The sequence below is a fragment of the Hipposideros armiger genome, unplaced genomic scaffold (genome assembly GCF_001890085.2).
Source record: "Hipposideros armiger isolate ML-2016 unplaced genomic scaffold, ASM189008v1 scaffold_154, whole genome shotgun sequence".
In the NCBI taxonomy this organism is placed as follows: domain Eukaryota; kingdom Metazoa; phylum Chordata; class Mammalia; order Chiroptera; family Hipposideridae; genus Hipposideros; species Hipposideros armiger.
The window spans coordinates 1,382,311-1,402,127 of record NW_017731504.1 but is presented as its reverse complement, the minus strand read 5'-3'; the positions used below and the strand labels follow the sequence as shown (position 1 = coordinate 1,402,127).

At 38.0% G+C, this 19,817-nt stretch overlaps 1 protein-coding gene across 9 annotated transcripts in view; it reads left to right on the top strand.

The window, feature by feature from the left end:
- CD47 (CD47 molecule) overlaps positions 1-16,123 on the top strand; it is a 55,688-nt gene extending 39,565 nt beyond the window's left edge. For 2 of the 9 annotated variants that reach the window (XM_019651179.1, XM_019651175.1), the window contains 4 exons: positions 8,294-8,325; positions 9,667-9,691; positions 10,324-10,356; positions 12,205-16,123. In XM_019651179.1, the coding sequence (XP_019506724.1) occupies positions 8,294-8,325; positions 9,667-9,691; positions 10,324-10,356; positions 12,205-12,209 (95 nt within the window). In that variant the 3' untranslated portion in view covers positions 12,210-16,123. Of the gene's footprint in view, positions 1-5,019; positions 5,067-8,293; positions 8,326-9,666; positions 9,692-9,734; positions 9,800-10,323; positions 10,357-12,204 lie in introns of all 9 variants that reach the window. The other 7 variants (XR_002124971.1, XR_002124970.1, XR_002124972.1 and 4 more) reach the window with 7 other exon arrangements.
- Positions 16,124-19,817: the final 3,694 nt, after the last annotated feature.

Here is a 19,817-nt window from a genome sequence, read left to right as displayed (position 1 = left end):
TTCCATGGCCAAGCAATATTCCATTAGATATATGTACTACCTACTTTTTATTTATTCATCCATTGATGGGTACCCAGGCTGCCTTCACATCTTGGCCATTGTAAACAGTGCTGCAATGAACATGTGGATGGATACACACGTCCCCTCAAAGTAGCATTTTGGGTTTTGTCAGCTAAATGCCCAGAAGTGAAATTACTAGGCCCTTCTTTATCTCTAGTTATAGCTTTTGTTTTAAAGTTTATTTTATCTGGTATAAATATTGCTACCATAGCTTTTGTTTTGTTTCTATTTTCATAAAATATCTTTTCAATCCCTTTACTTTCAGTCTGTGTGTGTCTTTCAATCTGAAGTGAGTTTCTTGTAGGCAGCATATGTAAGGGTTTCATTTTCTTACCCATTCAGCCACCCTGTGTCTGTTGATTGGAGCATTTCATCCATTTGCATTTAAAGTAATTGTTGATAGTAATGTAGTTATTGCCATTTTATTATTCATATATTTTTTTCTTCTTAAAGACGTCTCTAACATTTCTTATAATACTGGTTTGGTGGTGATGAACTCCTTTAGCTTTTTCTTGTCTGGGAAGCTCTTTATCTGTCCTTCGATTCTAAATGATAGCTTTGCTGGGTAGAGTAATCTTGGTTGTAGGTCCTTGCTTTTTCATTCTGTTGAATATTTTGTGCAAGTCCCTTCTGGCCTACAAAGTTTCTGTTGAGAAATCCGCTGGCAGTCTTATATGAGCTCCCTTGTATGTAACTAACTGACTTTCTCTTGCTGCTTTTAAGATTCTTTCTTTGTCTTTAAGCTTTGTCATTTTAATTATGATGTGTCTTGGTGTGCGCTTTTTTGAGTTGACCTTGTTTGGGACTCTGTTCTTGGGCTTCTATGACTATTTCCTTCTCCAGATTAGCAAGGTTTTCCGTCATTATTCCTTCAAATAGGTTTTCAATTCCTTGCCCTCTGTCTTCTCCTTCTGGTACCCCTATGATGTGAATGTTGGTACGCTTGATGTTGCCCCAGAGGCCCCTTACACTCTCCTCATTTTTTGGATTCTTTTTTCTATGTGCTTTTCTGACTGGGTGTTCTGTGCTACTCTATCTACTAAATCACTGGTTGAAACCTCTGCTTCATCTAATTTACTGTTGATTCCTTCTAATGTACTCTTCATTTCAGTTATTGTATTCTTTATTTCTGAGTATTTCTTTTTCATGTTTTCTATCCCCATTTTTGAGTTTCCTATCTCTTTGTTGAAATTCTCACTGCTGTCATTGATCATCCTTATAAGCAGTATTTTGAACTCTGCATCTGGTAGATTGCTTTTCTCCATTTTGTCTAGGTGTTTTTCTGGAATTTTGTTGTTTTCTTTCATTTCGGACATGTTTCTTTGTCTCCCTATTTTTGCTGCTTTCCTTTGTTTGTTGCTATATATTAGGTATGGTCGTAGGAGAGTGGCCTAATGTAGTAGGTGTCCTATTGAGCCCAGTAGTGCATTCTCCCTGGTCACCTGAGCCAGGTGTTACAGGTGTTTCCCTTGTGTGGGTTGTATATGCCCTCCTGTTGTAGTTGAGCCTTGGTTGCTGCTTGCACATCAGTAGGAGGGTGTGGCCCTTAGGCTGATTGGTTGTAAGGACTGGCTCTGTCTGACAACAGTGGAAATGCTGTTGTGCATGGGCTGACCCTACAGAGCAGGATTGGCTTAGCAGGGCTCTGGTGCCTGCCCAGCCTGCCCTCTGGGTGTGTCATACTTGGAAGTGGCTGGTGAAGTCCGTGTTCCCTCTGAAGTTGGTCACTGGGCCTGCGAACCCAGGGGCCTCCTGGGAAGGGCCCTACCACAGGCCAAGTTCAGCCACAGCCTGTACTCTGCCTGTGGCCACCTACCATGAGCCACAAAGCATTGACAAATGGCCGCCACCCACACTGGGCTTGGAGCTGCCTCGATAGGCCAACCCATGAACCGAGGCTGGCTGTTGCTAGTGCTGGGCCTAGGACTGCTCGGCCAGAGGTACAGGACATGCTGAAGCCAGATGCTGCTTGTTTGAGTTTTGTGAACCTTTGCGAGATTTAAGAAAGCCTGAAGCATGAGCCACGACAGCTCATTTGTATGAAAAAGCCACTGGAAGTGCCTTGGGTGGGTTGGAAAGTTGGGTGGGGTTTCAGGGAATCACCAGGGCAGGGTGAACAAACAGTGTTCGCCAGGTTGATGGAGACTCAGATATGGCAGCCACCTGTGCTTACATGTGGGTAGAAGGGAGGGCTCAACAAACAAACATTGGCTTCCGCCAGCTCTTCCATCAAGAGAAAGCTCCTCCTCCAGCCCCTGCCCTGAAGCCAGACAATTCAGTTCCTACCCATATGTCCCTGGCACATTTCAAGCTGCTGCCCCAGTGTTGGAGCTCAAAGAAAGTGAGTCCATGACGGGCCCTTTAAGAGGAATGCCTGGACTGCAGCAGCCCTCGCCTCACTCAGCAGTAATCTGCTGATTTTCACAGCCAGAGGTTATAGGGACTTCTCTCCCGGCTCTGAAATGCTGGGTTGGGGAGCCTGCCTGGTGTGGGGCTGAGACCTCTCGCTCCTCCAGGGTCGGGGGGGACCTTCAAAGTGGAAAGATATCCCTCCTAATTTTTAACGGTCACTTGCGGGTGTGGGACTAGCTCGTTCTGCCTCTCTGCCCCTCCTACTAGTCCTGATGTGGCTTCTTCTGTATGTCCTTAGTTGTAGGACTTCCATTCAGCTAGACTTCAGGCGATTCTCAATGGTGGTGGTTCTGTAGTTTAGTTGTAGCTTTGATGTGGTCATTAGAGGATGGAAACACAACATTTACCTACTCTGCCATCTTGACTAGAAATCTCCGGGCTTTCATTACTTCTAAAATCAATTTTTGATAAGTTTGGAATTAGGTTATTGTTTCTAAACTGTATTTAATCTGCCAATTTTCAATTGACAGGTTTCTGTATGTTATTTTAATACATATGTATAGAGATAGATGCTTTTAATAGTGCCTAAAACTAGGGTGTTGGCTTACTTAAGCTAAAGATGTTCCCTACAATCTGGTTTATATTAGTGTCTCTTAAAAAAATAAAACAAAAAACTCTATTTTTTTATTTATGAAGTAAAGCAAACTCTTAAACATTTATCAAAATAATCAAAAGTTACAAACTAATGGAGTAAAAAAAAGTCTTTCTGCTTTGCTTTATGCAAAGTTTACTGTATGTGTTTCTAAGAATTCACACAAACCTTGAATTGTTACAGTCAAATAATTTTCCATATGTCTTGCCTAGTACATTCAAATAAATTTTATCTTTATTTCTGAACTTCAGCTTTTGCTGACTGATAATTAAGTTGAATTATGTAATATATTCTTTGTCTCCCTTTAATGCTTATGAGATAAACAATTAAAATACAGTACTTACCTAAAATTTACCTGTCTTTAATTTGTGTTCATAATATCAGAGTTGTTTTGTCAATACAATTTTCTTAGTTCGTGCCTCATAAGTCCCTAAATACAATTAAGACTTCTGAAGCTGAATGACATTCATTTGGTGGCTATCGTGAGCATCACATTGTGAATGTTGATATAAATTCTATTTTGGTTGAGTCTTCTAATCACCGTTTGCCTGGTTCTTGAAGATAACACAGTTGATTATGCTGTTCCCAGTGAATGCCCGAGAACAGTATATGACCTGCAGTAGCCATGCAACATGATGTAGTATTAGATGTCATTGACTGAATGTCAGCTCTCTCTGTTCTTTTTCCCCTCACTATCTGGATCGCCCTCTCCTTCATTGCCATGCCTTCCATGTCTAACAAAGAATGATGCTCAGTACACTTCTGAACAGGTCTGGAGATGCTAAGTCAAGTGGAAATAGGCATTGCCTAGCATTCCGCCCTTTCCTATTGCTTACATCCCTAAGAAGCCTGTGAAACCAGTGTAATTACAAACTTACTGTTCTCAAAGTGAAAGTGAAATTATGAGAAGTTCCCTGAGTTATTTTTTTAATCATAGTTGAACATAGAAATATATGTACGAGGTATGATCAATAAATACAGGGACTGTTTAAATAAAAAAATTATTATAGTAAAAGACACATTGCCATTAATCCTCCTCAGAATACTCCCCCTCACTTTAAACACACTTATTCCATCATTCTTGCCACTTTCTGAAGCAGTTCTGGAAGTCCTCTTTCGTGAGTGTCTTTAATTGCACTGTTGTGGCTGCCCCGTTGTTCTGAATTGATTCAAAACGTTTACCTTTCGTGGTCATTGTGACTTTGGGGAAGAGTCAGAAGCCGCACAGTACCAGGTCTGGTGAATAAGGTGGATGAGGAAACGATATAATGTTTTTATTTGACAGAAATTGCTGTATACCAGAAGGTATGTGTGACACGGAGCCTTTCCATTGTGATAAAAACATATGGTGAATGCTGCTGCCGAGTGCCGTCCAACAGAAAGGCAGGGATTTCAATACGGAAAGTGGCATGTCTTACCTTAGTAACAGAGTGTGACAAGTTTCAACTTGTTTGGTGCAATTAGTCGGGTGTGAGCTGTGGTTGAGAGAAGGTGTGTTTTAAAGTGTGCCGTAAATCATCCTCCATCATGACAATGCTCCGTGTCACACATCGCTTCTGGTGTATGGCAATTTCTGTCAAATAAAAATATTAGAGTGTGTCCTCATCCACCTTATTCACCGGATCTGGCACCATGCGACTTCTGGCTCTCCCCAAAGTCAAAATGATTCAGGACATGGAGGCAGCCACAGCAGCACAACTAAAGACACTCACGAGGGAGGACTTCCAGAACTGCTTCAGGAAGTGGCAAGAACGATGAGATAAGTGTGTTCTAAGCAAGGGGGAGTATTTTGAGGTGGATTAATGGTAATGTGCCTTTTACCATATTTTATTTTTAATTTAAACATCCACCGTATTGTTTGATCACACCTCATTAAGTTAAGAATTTAGTCTGATTTTATTGACATGTTGAGAATATTCTAAATTAACTTTCAATATCAACTTGTCTGATGCCAGAGTTCAGAAGCATACCTTTCTTCAGCTGAAGGCAAGAAGAGAAAAAGGTACAGGAAAGCTGCTCCTTAGATACGGTAGTAGACTAAGAGAACGGATATGTTTGCCTTTCTTCACCTGAATTTTTAAATCTGAGTATAGATAGCATTAAGGTTGCAAATTTGAGCATTTGAATCAGGAAGTAAAAATTATAAATGTTTTGAAAATAACTTTTATTCATTGCAGATGCTCTGTTTTAAAAAAGCCTAATGAATGCGCATTGACTTAAGTGCAATAAAATCCTCAGATAGTTTAAAAAAAAAATTCCAGCTCTCTAAGATTAAGCTAATGTCCCTATGAGAAGTTTAACTTGTGTCATTCTCATTATTTCCAAGTTTAAATTTGTAGCCTTAATTGTTGCTTTAAAGAGTAGAATTTTAACTTTCATTTTTTTCTGGTCTTTTAACAGTTTGATTTTTTTTCAGTGGAAGCACTTAAATTTTATAAAATGAAATTAGGGACTGGGAACAATAACAATGTGAGAGCATATAGAAAAGTAAAAGAATTGAGTAAACTTGGTAAAATTGGGCTTTTTTATTTATTGGGTTGTCAGAAAAGTCATGACGTATTTTTTCTATGTTTTTCGTTGCAAAAATGCGTCATGACTTTCCCAACAACCCAATATATGTGGTGTTTATATTTATTCTTTATAAGGGTAAATTCTCATTTTTTAAAAGCCATTTGCAGTATATGGGCATATAATTATGTTTTGATATAAATCAACCTACTAGCACTCAGAAACCATATTTACCACATCTCAGGTAATTTAGAATGACACAGAGTAGGCTATAGATAGATAATAGATATCAAAAATTCAGTGATGTTTTCTTTTCCCCATTGTCGAGGAGAGGTGAAGCTGTGTCAATAGAAAAAGTATTCCTGGAAATTCAAAACCTACAAATATATTTATGGCATGTGTAAGTGTTTCAGGGAGAGAAGAACAAATCAAGAAGCATTGCAAGCGAGCTTATGAATGCTTAATGATTGTGGTTTAAAAATATGTAGATATGGCTTTCAAAGCCTTAGGCCCATGGTGGCAGCAGATAAATCACAGTCATTCTTTTGTCACATAGGTCATATGCTTATTGGAGAGGATTAACTCAAGCAAAATTAACTTCTGCACTGTTTGGTTTTATAACATTAGAGGGATCACAGCTGACTCGTGTCCCTTTGAATCAATGTTCTTTATAGATATCTCTTTTCTTCAGAAAGGCCTAGCCAAATGTGATGTTTCCTGTGCCTGAAAGTTGGAACTCAGAAACTATTCTTTATACATTATTAGGGTAGCAAAGGAGTTGCTTGGCAATTCTTAATACTAATTCTGATGAATCAATTTCTGAGCTCAAAAATTTAACTCTAAAATCTTACCTATGACCCTTCACATTACCAATCAGAAATTTACATAGCTGTTCTCTTTTCCTTGCTAGAACATAGATAGTGGGCATGGTTTAGTTGAAGTAAGTTGTATTATATATACATGTGACAATCATGATGGTGCTTAAAGCCTATAATTCTGCCTGGTTTATTTGAAAAGCTGCTAAAATGTGAATTGGCTCTTCTTCCCAACCCATTTCACTTCATAGTACTTTAAAAAGAGGTTTCCTTCTTGTTTGTTCGTAAGGACCATACCACTCTGTAAGGGAGATTTACTTTAAAGCCACACGTGAAACTAACAGAGATGGAAATCTCATGAGAGCAGACACATAACTGGGCCTGACAGAGGATGGAACAGTAAGTATTGGGTTGTCGGAAAGCCCCATGACGTATTTTTTTATGTTTTTCATTGCAAAAATGCGTCATGATTTTCTGACAGCCCAATAGTTTAGAAATTGGAAGGATTCAGTACATCTCAAAGGACTGAGTCATCACATTGCCCCCTCAGTAACTAGAGTTAGTTAGCCCTTCTGCCCTAGTTATAGTTACTTAGTTCTTCCTTCTGTGGTCCTTTACCTACTAGCCAACTAGTTCATCCTCTCCTTTATGTCCTTATTTTTCATCCTATTTACATGTTCTCACTGATAGCTTTTCTTACCTATAGCTTTAAGCTTTGAGCTCCTTACTTACTTTCTCTTCTTGTCACCTTCCTTTACCATCACCAGCTTTCTACTCTTCTTTCTGTTTCTCTCCCTTCACATTTTAGTAGGAGAGAGAAACGTTTCAGGCTAGTCACTTGCCATTTTCCCTGTTTGAGAGAGCCTTATCAGGTCCTGGCTAGCCGAGAGAGAGTGGCTGCCCTTTGGTCCAGTCTCACCCCCATTTCCCATCCGCTTCGGAACCTTGATAGAGTAGACATGGAGGAGTGGTAGTAAATATACTTATTTGCATAGAAAGCTAGGGCAGTTCTGGAGGCCTGCCTCAATCAAATCCAGCACTGTCATCCAATTCAGAGAACACTGGGATTGACGACTCTAACCAGTAGCACCACCCTCCTATGGAGTCATTCACAGGATGCTGCCAGTTGATGCTTTTGTATCTGTAGGGCTCTGATTCTGTATTAAGGACTGGTTTTAGCTGCCCTGCTCTGGGTCCTCCTCACTTGGTTGTGTAAGGAAGCTCTCTCTTCTTCTCTATGCAAGTAGAGCAGCTCTTTTTCCTTCAATCACTTTTTTTATGCCCTATTTTCCTTCATCTTCATTAACAAATCCATTCAGAGGCAGTGAAGGGTCAGCTAAGAAGGAATGCACAGAGAAGGGCTTGATTGTAGCTAAAACTAGCTGTCTAGAATAATTCTTTAAGCTCAGAGGGACCTGAATATTTTCTTTCATTTGTTAGCTATCTGGAGCTTTGAAAACTGGAAAGATAGAAGAAGAAGAAGAAATAAGCCAAGGCCACAAGGAACAAGAGCAGGGAACTAAGGGTGGGCAATGTAGTGGAGGCAGTGATTGGTCACTGCCACTTTCCACTTTGCGGCTGGGTTGAGTAGAGTCTACAGTGGGGGTGAGGACGGTACAGCGTTTTTCCACCACAAGGTGTAACAAGTGACTGATTTGGGGAAGATGCACAAATGAGAGAATATGTATTTTTATTACTTGATCTAGGTAACGCATTTGCACCCTTTTATTCCATCAATTCATATAATCAAGAATATTCTATATTTTTTAATAGACTATTAAAGCTGGAACTCTTTCAGTGGAATTTCAGGCACCTCTAGTTTTAGCCCTGATCATTGTATTTTAAAATTTAACATTATATTGCCTTAATTTCATTTATCCATTTTCTTATATTTTTATTTTATCAGCGGCCAATCAGAGGACTATACAACCACCTAGGGTAAGTTAAATTTTCTTAAATGAATTGGTCTGATCACATGATAGTTTTAGAGACTGAGGAATGGTAATTGATATACTTGAACACTTTCACTGTTTAGTGTAATGTCAAATTAAGAGAACGTTGAAGTTATTTCATGACCTTTTCATAAAAAGATCCAGTTTTATTTTAAAACCTGTGGTCATAGGGATAGCAATGGGATAGAATAAATGATTTCTTAAGAATATGCTGACTTCTTGAAAGTTTACATGTAAGAATAACCGTCATTATCTCTACTGAAGGAAAGCTGATTCTAATATATTATACATCACCAGTTGGATTCATTTGATGTGCATATGCAAAATGACATTTCAGGCTTAAAAATGAGGGAGGGAGATTTATATTAAATTGATTTCATTAAATAATCTATAAAATAAATGAAATATTGCTTAAAAATAACTACTCTGAATGATGATTCATTTCCCTCCTTCCCCCATTTTATAAGCATTTTTCTTCCTCCAAGCTGTGCCGTAGTTATACCTTGAATACCTTAGTAAGCTATCTGAGAAAACTCCAAGAAAAGGAATAAATTTAGGAGGTAAACTGAGAGGGACAAATAGGGGGTGTTTAAAAAAAATCCCTTTATAAATAGAGATTCATCATGGTGACAGGCACGAGAACTACTTTATGGAAATGAGATCTGGAAAAGACTATATTGTAGTCATCTTCCTATGAAAGATTTAATGATAGCTCTATCTGGAATGCCAAAAGCGAGACTCCTGGGTGTGCCAGGAATGGAGATTACATATGCTCCTAAATCTGATGAGCCTCAACAAACATGACTGAAGGGCAAGAGGGTGGGGGTGCATCTACCACAGGTGTTTATTCTAAAATGATCAGTGCCATATCTACACTGGTCACAAACACACAGCAGTTTTTAATATGTCTCTGTTTGAGATAATCCAGCCGTTAAGACCCTTAAATCCTAATACATTTTCTTTCCCTGTTACTGAGTTCAAGTTGCATGACTTAAAAATGATTCTGTTTTGCTCTCGTCTCTTGTATAACTGTATTATTTATATGTTGCTATTTATGTTTGCACTTTAACAATTTTTTTGAGAAGTTAGGATTTCTTGAACTGAGAGGCTGGGTAGGATGGGAAATTCTGCATAGAAAAAAAATAGTAAGAGAATAATACATTTATTATTAAACTATTAGTGAAACTTGGCAAGCTTTGCTTTTTCGCCTTGGTTTTATACTATAAGACTCACTGTTTACTATATACTTTTAGTGTACATACATTTAGTAGAAAAGAACATGAAATAAATTCTATTTTTATATACATCTATTTTAAATATTTTCCAGAAAGCTGTAGAGGAACCCCTTAATGGTATGTGGTTATTACAAACTTGTGTATTTTTCTTAATTACCAGATCATAATTTGAACTGGCCCCAAAAGCAGTTAGAATGTTCTGTCTATGCCTTGGGAAGAATCTAGGTGATTTTTTGTTTTGTTTTTTTTCCCTTGCCTTGACCTCTTTTTTATTATTATTATTTATCAAGAATTAACAGTATTGCTTTTGTAGTGTTCTTATCTCTGAGAAAAATACACTGTCTCCCAAGTAGCTGCTTGCACTAACCAAGTGATACTGGGCGAGGGGACCTTTCATTGCCTTTTCATATTGGCCAAGATAATGTGTCACACCCCCAGTAGAGAAGAATTTCAATTCATTTTAATTTCTGATTTATAAATTTCAGAAAGATAGAGACTGTCACCATGGAGTGAGACCAGAACATCTCACTTGCTTTCTCCCTAAATCTAGAGCTGTGTTCCCATCTGACTTTGTTTCCTTGTGGGGGCTGTGTGTATGATCCATGGAAAGGCATTTGGAATAAAATGCCTTAAAATTAATTTGGATTTATAGCTGGGGAGTAGTTGGCATGATATTATAGCATATTTAGAAATGGTTTTTAATTGTGGAACCTTACTAACTGCTTACTTGGTTTGTTACTAATTCTTAGCATTTAAAGAATCAAAAGGAATGATGAATGATGGTAAGTATAAAAAATGCACCTACAATTATAGATTGGTTTAAAATATGGCCAGTGAAAAGAAATCAAATTGCTTCTTGAAAATGTTTTTTTTTAATAAAAGGGACACTGTCAAATCATAAAGGTTTATATTTCTTGATTTATAAAACTTAAATCTACTGTTAAAATTGCAAAACTAGTAATATAAAAGCTGTAGGTGTCAGTAATCCGACTCTCCAGTCATATTGCTCATAGCAAAATTAATGCTTTTTAAAAAACCTTTTTAAATGTGGTGTCTGGTGACTGTAACTTTAAAATAGTTCTTACAAGACACATAGATAATCTGGCACAAATTTTGATCATCTTGACAGAGTTTCATTTGTCCTGTGTTGCTGATTTTGTTGCATTTAACCCATGGTGACTTAATAGCTCTACTTTTCTAAGCAGGAACTTGGTTCTAACCTTTTAGCAGAGGATTTAACAAGAGAGTGGCGAAAATGTTTAGTCACTCCAGCTTTTGCTTCTTTCTGGGGACTCTGGGCTAACATCTTAAAATTTTTCATAAATACTGTGAAGACTTCCAATTGTTCTTAAAGATAAATAAGCCAGAGATATTGAGTACTGTATTTCATTTTGATTTTATCTTAACATGCTATTGATACTTCAGTTCTGTTTACATTTTAATGTGTTTGTATCTTATCAAGAATTTCTTCATACCTTTGGTATTTGCAGTCATGCCTTGATCATATAAATAGTTCACTTTCCATTTTACTGTTTTCAAATCTGTGACTTACCTGCTCACCTCTATAGCAAAGTACAGCATTTAATTTAAGAGGCTGTCGCCCCAAGTACAATTCATTTTTGCATAAGATTAAAAACACACCGATTGTGTGTTGCTGGATTAAGTTTACAGAATGATCCCACTTTGTAGGTTGTGTCACAGCCTTTGTTACAAAAATGCATGTTTTGTTATACTAACCATGGCCCTCCTAAAAAAAAAAATCGTAGTTAATAGGAATAAATTAAATGCCATTAAAAAAAACACTGGTGCTGGGAATTGTGGCATGGTTTGTCTTTGTTTTTATTCTGATGTTCTGTTTTTTTAATTCCTTTGTTCTTTCCTTTTCCTAACGTGGTGTCATTTTCCTGTAGTTGTATGAAAAAACTAAATTCCTTTTCTCCACTGTCAGAAAACCAGTATAAGAACCTTGAGTAGCTCTTCCTTTGTTAGCTTCCCTTAAGATGTGACTTTTTTTCAACCACTATATCAGGAGATACAGCAGTTTTTCTTTGTTCATAGCACATAAAATCTATAATGACTTGAAATTCCCTTAATTTTGCTAACATTTAACTGTTCAGAATTTGTTACTTTCAAATGTCTGTCCGGTGGCTTTTCCAACTGACAACTGCACGATGCTTATAGTACGTCTGTCTTGTCAGTGAATGAGGTTCAGAATACCCTCCTAGGGACCATAGTACCATTTCCACTTTTACTTGTACCTAATCACAGGGTTGGTTCACATACATTAAATGAAATAGATCTAAGGTGAATGTGATAGAATATTAGTCTATGATCAATATCTTTTGCTTTGAAAAATCAGCATCTTTTGGCTTCTCCTCAACTAATCCAGCAAATGGAAATGATCAGACTTTGTTGATCTTTATTTTCATTTGACATTGGCCTTTTACTTCAACTAAAAAGGCTAACAATTTGCCTGATTTATGCCTGCGACCGTTACAAATACTTTTCCTTTATTTTTAGATATTATGTACCTGAAATCATTCTAAATTTTTGTAATAAAATACATCAACTTGTTAATGCATAGAAAATAGACTGAATAGTGATTACATGTTCATTTTTCAATTTTGCAGAGTAACTGAAGTGATGGACTCTGATTTGGGGAAAGTAAGGTGAAAAGAATATACTTTCTAAAGCACCATGGCCTTGATTCACTGTTCAAGAGAAGAAAACAAGAAAAGTAACTGGTTTTCACTTATGAAAGTAAATCATTTAAATGGTTGTTGAAGTTATGTTTTTATTCAAAGCATTTTTAATTTAGTTAATAAAATAATTATGATATGTGTTGTGTGCCCAATTGAGATCCAGTTTTTTGTTGTGATTTTTATTCAATTAGGCGCAAAAAGTAGAGTTGGCAGCTTCCAAGAATGATGCCTTTCAGATCCTAGGACCTCTTGATCCTAGGTCACCAGAAGAGAATCAGTTGAAGAAGAGAATTACCTGGCACTAATTTGGTGGCTACCCAGAGATATCTTTGAAAAACAGTGGCTTCCATCGAACCTTAGCAAACTCAGGTTCATAGCCACTTTGGCAGTCACGGTGTTCACTGAATAATGTGTCTGCCAATTCCGGGTCAAGGGAAGAGCAAATTAAGTACATATAGTTGGTTGGGAACATTTTGTATGCTGCCTTCGTGTGATGTAATACTGATGGAGATCGTGGTCTTCATTCTTGGGGTTGCCATTCACACATTCTTCCTTCAACATACAGTGTAACAGATTCTTTGCAGTGTAAGGGTAATTGATGTATGTGTTTTTCTTTTATTCACACAACTCTTTAAACCCTGTCTTGTCCTCCTGTTATTTGCTTCTGCTGTACCAAGATATAGCACCTTTTCTCCTCTTTGAACGTGGTCCAGTGATACAGTAGCATCATTGCAGAAAGGAGCCAGACTTGTTCTCAGAGAACTATGTTCACACTTTTCAGCAAAAATAGTGATGGTTGTAACATATGCATTCCCTTCCTTGGATTTGAAGGCACAATCTACAGTGTTTCTTCACTTCTTTTGTGACCTGGGGCATGAAAAACCAAGATTGAGATTTGAACTATGAGTCTCCTGCATGGCAACATAACGTGCGTCACCGTCTGGCCAATAGACCAGCCCTCGAAAGGGTGGTTTTATTACTGTTGTATCTATGTTGCATGATAAACATTCATCATCTTCCTCCTGTAGTCCTGCCTCGTATTCCCCTGACTCTGAGATTGAAAAGTAAAACAAAACCCCCACATTTCCTACCCCCATTAGAAGAAAATTAACATTCTGACAGTTGTGATCGCCTGGAGTACTTTTAGACTATTAGCACTCGTTTTCCTCCTTTGTGGGTGTGTGTTTGTATGTGCACATGTATCAGATAGGCACATGCGTCTTCTGTATGGACAACCATGGGGTACCTACAGGAGAGCAAATGCTATTCATGCTTTTAGCAAAAACATTTAAAAACAAAGATCTTTATTGGGTGGGATTATAGTTGATGCGAATATTTGATCTCGCAAAACTTTAAAAACTTCTAGGTAATTTGCCAAGTTTTTTGACTGCTCACCAGTACCCTCTAAAAATACTAGAGATTCTTTCTCTTTGTGTAATAATAAGACATTCACATTTGTAGTTGTATTACTAATAGACATTTCGTAGTCCACTGAATGTTCCCATGTGCCTCTTTTATGCCAAATTGTCACATTTCATGTTGGGACCAAGTGGTTTGCCCATGGCAGCCCTAACTTTATGACCTGCTGATGCCTCTCTGAAAACTGAACACACTATGAAAACAGCTCTTCTTGAAAAAAACAAATAAATGAAAATAATGTTTTCCTAATTGTGTTGCTGTTCAAAATATTATCATACGTAGAGGGAGCTGTATTCCTTTATACAGATCTTGTGGCTTCTGCTGCTCTTTTTCCTTCTGAAAATATTTCTATTTTAGTAATATCATTTGTTACTTTAAAAATCAATTTTGTTGAAAGGAGGAAAACAGCAGATGGACTTGAAAAAGATCCAAATTCCTATTCTGTATTAAGAAAAAGTCAGGTATGAAAATCTTTATAGTAAACTTTTTTATAAACTAACGTACCTTTTAATATGCAGTAAACTCCTTTATTTGGGATCCAGCATTGGGACTTATCCATCCTTTGAGTTCTCTGTAATGCTGCCTATTTTTTGAGGCATTCACTGCCCTAGACAACGCACAGAGGTAGCAGGAGAAATGCCAGAGGAAATCAACTCTTGTTCTTACTAGTTGTCAGCTTCCCTGAAAAAGGGACCACAGCAGCAGGAGCCCTCTTGCTTGGGCATCATTGGGCCAGTTCATTCTTTTTCAATCAGACTTGTAATGGCTCTAAATTTTCTATCACACCTAATTAAAATTGCTAACAATATTTTGGGCATCATGGACCTGTTCCCCCCCACCACCACCACCACCACCGTAATCTGCTTTGGACTCATTCCAATTTTTGCCATTGACTCTTCTGTTCAGTTTTATTTTATGTCCCCAGTGTGACGCCATTTGTCATTTTTGCAACAACTGTTTCAACTTTTTTGGCCAAATCAAATTTATTCTGTCCTTCAAAACAGTATCCTCCAGTCCTTCCTCCTCCACTGGCTCCTCTTTGCAGCCTATCCCCATCTGTCTAGCTGTCCCTTTCATCTTTACATACCTTTCCCAGTGCTTCATGTCTCTCTGCTTAGCTCAACTGGTTTATTTGTATTGCTTCTCTCACTTGATTTTAAAATTTCTCCATCGCAAGAGCTGTTTTTTTATTCTTCCTGCAGTGTTTTATATACATTAGATACTCAGTATATGTTTGATGATTGAGAGTTGACTGTATGTAGGTATCCCACTATTTTTAATAGGGTAAGCTAGAGAGTTTTGTTGTTTTTTGTTTTTTGACAAATTTCACAGGCTCTGAAAACCTTAAAAGATGATGATTTGTCACCTGGGAACTCCAGGTCCATTTTGTTTAAATTTCTGAGAATGTTAGAATTCAAATAATGAGGCTGTCCCATAATTGGGAGCGTTGCTCTTTTTAGGATGCTGTAGTCAATCCAGTAAATGACCAAATTGCAGTTTGAGTTAATAAAGCTCAAAAAGTGATAAGTTTGCTCCTCTATCTCATTAATAAGAATTAAGCTCTATATCACCTTCTAGATTTCTCTTATACTAAAATTAATATTAAAAAACGGACATCTGTGGTGTATGTGTGGGAATACATACCCCTTTATTTACCTGTCCTTGGAAACTGGCGAAATGATTGCTGGGAAACCCTTTATTCTTTTATTGTATTTGATGGAGAGTATGTTGAGAAAGTTTTACATGTGTCAGATTTTCAAAATCACTAACTGACATCACCCACTGGAGTCCTTTGTTAAGTCATTTTCCATGGCTGATAGGGACAATCCAGGTAACTTTTAAGAGATGAGCAGTGAACAGGAGGTTTTCCTGCCTTTGGTTTTTGACAGCTCTTACTTATCATGTAAAACCAGCTTTCCCACAAATTTAGCCTTTAAAAACAAACAAACAAAAAAAAAACATTTGCAATCAGCTTCTCTGTAAGGCAGCCGCAGTGGAATCTTAGAAGTGTTGTTACCAGAGTTGGTGAGAGAGGGAAACATTTTTGTTTTTATTAAATGGAGCATTATTTACAAAAAGCCATTGTCAAGAATTAGATCCCACACCGGATGAATATCCATTATCCATTTTAAGTAAAGAAAAGTCCAGTGTTGCTATGTGCAAGATCCTCTCTTGGGGTCTTTTTTCCGTAGCAATTAAAGGTGTGCTATTTGTCAGTAGCCATTTTTTGCAGTGATTTAAAGACCAAAGTTGTTTTACAGCTGTTACTGTTAAAGTTTTTTTTTATATGTATTAAATCAATTTATCACTGTTTGAAGCTTTGAATATCTGCAGTCTTTGCCAAGATACTTTTTTTATTTAAAAAAAACATAACTTTGTAAATATTACCCTGTAATATTCTATATACTTAATAAAACCTTTTAAGCTATTTTGTTGGGCTATTTCTATTGCTGCTACAGCAGACCACAAGCACGTTTCTGAGAAATTTCATTTATTAAATGTATTTTCAACTCCATATCCTAGGTAACAATGCAAAGGATGACTTAAAATATTAATTTATAAATTATTTTTAAAGTATAATGCCCAATAAGTAAACTTCATTGGAACAAAGTTTTAATTAAAAGTTTAAACAAGTCCAATGTGTTCATTTTTCCCACGGTGTAGTGAAAACATTACGTGAGCAAGCAGCAGGCCTGGGCTGAGTCCTAGCTGTACTTCTAACACAGGACCTCGGCAGGTAAGGCAAGCCACCTACCTGTGTCTCAGTGTCCCTCCTCATCTGTAGAATGAGATAAGCCTCTTCCAAGACTGAAATGTAGATTAAAACAGTTCTCCATTTTCAGGTTATCAATTAGGGTTATTTTGATTGCCAAGTGAAAGAAAACCTAAATCTAAGAAAAATGGGATTTATTAGCTACTGTAACTGAAATTCCAGATACACGGTTGGATTCTGGGCCCAAAACCATGTCATAAGGACCCAGTTTTCAGCCTTCCTCACCTCCCTGTTGCCTTCCTTCACAGGTTACATGTGATGACAAAAGGCTGGCGGTAGTCCCAGACGACCTTCTCCCAAGGTCAAGGAGAGTAGAAGGGAGAAAAGAGACAGTGTGTCTCTTTCTCAGCAGTGCCATTCACCCCAGACTGCACCTCAGAGCTCTGGCTGGGTCATGTGCCTCCCTCACCCAGTCACAGAGGCCGAGCATCTCTGATGCTGACTGAGCCGGCCTGAGGCCCCATGGCTAGCCTAGAAAGGCGGCTCTGTCTGGAGTAGGAGTGGGGGACTGAGGAGAAGTTAACTTGAAGCAAAATTAGGGGATTGTTACCAGATGATGAGATGTCATTAGATTTCTGGGCACAGGCTTCCTAGCCAGTGCTGCATTCCTTGCAGGTATGTACTCTGATTCTGCGTTGTATGTGTGATTGTGGACCATTTGAACGGAAAATAATATTTGGCAGCAAAGGACTGTCTCATCCCCTTACGTCATAGGCAATTTAATTTTTATGCATTTATGAGGACTTTTTCACTCTCAGCAGGAGTAACTAATGGGGTTCAGAAAGCATTTAATGGCCTACCTCCTGCACTGAAAGCTGTTCTGTGTAGCACAGAACCTTACTCAACCTGATTAGAACTCCCACAGAGGTGGAGCCTTCCAAATGCAACTGGATTTCATTTTTGTGGGGCACCTTTCCAGTTCAAGGCCTTAAGTTTGACAGCTTTGGAAAAGAATGGATTATGGTAACTCCATGATTTCACCAGTAGCTCAGATTTAAGCACAATTGACAATATTCGATGTAAGAAGTTGAGACTGTGCCGGAACGCTACATCCAGTGTTTTGCATATATAAGCTTCATGCTCAAGCACCCATCCACCAGATCAAAGGGAAGTGAAGTATTTAACCCTGACTTACAGATAATTGGACTGAGGATAATGTTGAAAACAGCACTACAGACTGCATAGGAGTGAGAGTGGACTTAATGATCATAATTCAACTTACTTAGCAATCATTCATTTATTTGGCCATTTTGATTAGAAGGCAGGAGCTCTGATAATAGGAGCTCAGCTCTGATAATAGCCAGTAGGAGAACAGGTATCTTTTCCCAATTTGGACAAGAGGAAATGCTTTGTACGGAACCCAATTTGGAGAGAGATGATTCGTACGTCTGTACACTGCAATCTGGTGCCAGTCTTGATGCCAGATAGCATGCCAGTGTTCAGAAGTGCAAAGCTGCTGCTGTTGTTCTCTTAGATGTTGCAACACCATGGCATGGTGCTGGGCTCTGGGATCTTCCTTAAAATAGTAATATTTGATCACAGGCCTGCCTTCCAAAAAAGACAACTATTGTTTTTTGCTTTCTAATTTTCTGTGACTTGCCTACGAGCTTCCTCAAGATTAAACTGACAACATGTAAGCTGATCAACTCCCTAAACAAATGGATTGTTTGGAAAGTTGAAGTGTATCTGTTTAAAACATGGAGTATATCTTCCATGGAAGCTCTCTACTTGTTTTAAAAATAAATAGTAATTTAGCTCTTTTGATCATTTTTATTAAAAACATTGTTTATTTGGGGGATGCCCTAGTTAAGCTGCACTATGGGTGAAGGGAACTTTTGCATGCAAACCAATCATCGTATTCGTAATGCATTCTGTGAGGAAATATATCTCTCATGCTAAGGGCCACTAGAAAGTGCTGGAACCTTTGCTTTCCTCACTACTGCACCTCTCCCTAGCATTTGTAAGACTAGCTGCCCCACTGTGTTGGGTGAGCGCCCCATGCTGGCACACCTCCAACCCCACCCACCTCCTCGGCAGATTTTCAGGCTAGGCTCCTTACTCCCCAGGGAGTTTCCACCCTCAGATCAAGCAGACATTTTTAGAATGTAATGTTCATAAGCCTCATTTTTGCAAGTGAGAGGATACATAAATTTGGTTACCCGAAGAAACCTTTTTTTATTGCAATGTTATCAAGTATTCACTTCTCACAGTTGAACTGGTTAGGTATATATCTTGGATTTTTAAAAATTTGATTATCCTGGTTTCAGTAGAGCCCGTGTCTCATATCTTTAGCTATATGCCTAGCTATAAACAGGGATTGTTCTGGTAACAGCTATTACTAAATCGAACAGAAAATATTAGTCTGAGTCCTATGCAGGAATATATTTGAAAATATCAACAAATACCAATTTTTCTCCTATTCAAAAAACATTGTCAGAAAATTATGGAATCTTTCCTTATGCTTTAAGTTGATTGATAAGATTGTGAGGCATTTATTAATTGCCTGAAAAAATTGTTTGAAATTACACAAAATTTATTCAGTTTTCTCAAAAGCATCACATTTAGTAAAATTTAATACTCTTGTATTATTTTTATGTCTCTGGAAAAAAAATATTAAATACACTCTCCTGGGAAACATTTGGCTAAAGGGTTTGAATGGAACAGTTACCAAATCTCATCCCTGGGCCTTCTGGTTAGAATTATTTTCTTCATAAATAGACTAGACAGTACAGAGACCAACAAGCCCTTGGCCTCGCTCCTCAGAAGAAACTGGGACTCTGCAAAGAATTCATAGTATAAGGTGGTAGGAAGGTCTCTGAACAGATTTTTCCTGAGTGACTGGGTCCCATGGGAGACCACTCATTTGCTTTAACAGGTGTTAATGAGGCCAGCATCTCCACCTGAGCCAGGTCCTTATTTATGTGATGCTGTCTTGTTCCTCAAAGGATTTAAAGCGCTCCTTTTGAGTCAGGTAGTCTCACACAGAGGAAATCTGCTTTCTATGATTACACCTTCTTTGGTGAGGTCACAAATCGGCCTTTGGGGTCCAAGGACACTAGAACAATGGTTGGTAAAGAACTCTGCAAAACCCCGCCTCTAAATGCCACGCTCAGCTGGGAGGCCAAGAGATTAATTTATTCATATAAAGAATTATTTTTCCCTTGAGACGCAAAACCATCACAATAATTTTCACTATGCATGGAAAACACATTTAGAAAAATAAAAACTAAAAATGAAACAAAATTCCTGAGTTGACACATTCCAAGTGCCTGGATGCTGTCCAAATGAACCTGGCAGCAGCACAGGTGCTGATGAAAACATTTTATGAATCTACCTTCCCTAGTCCTCC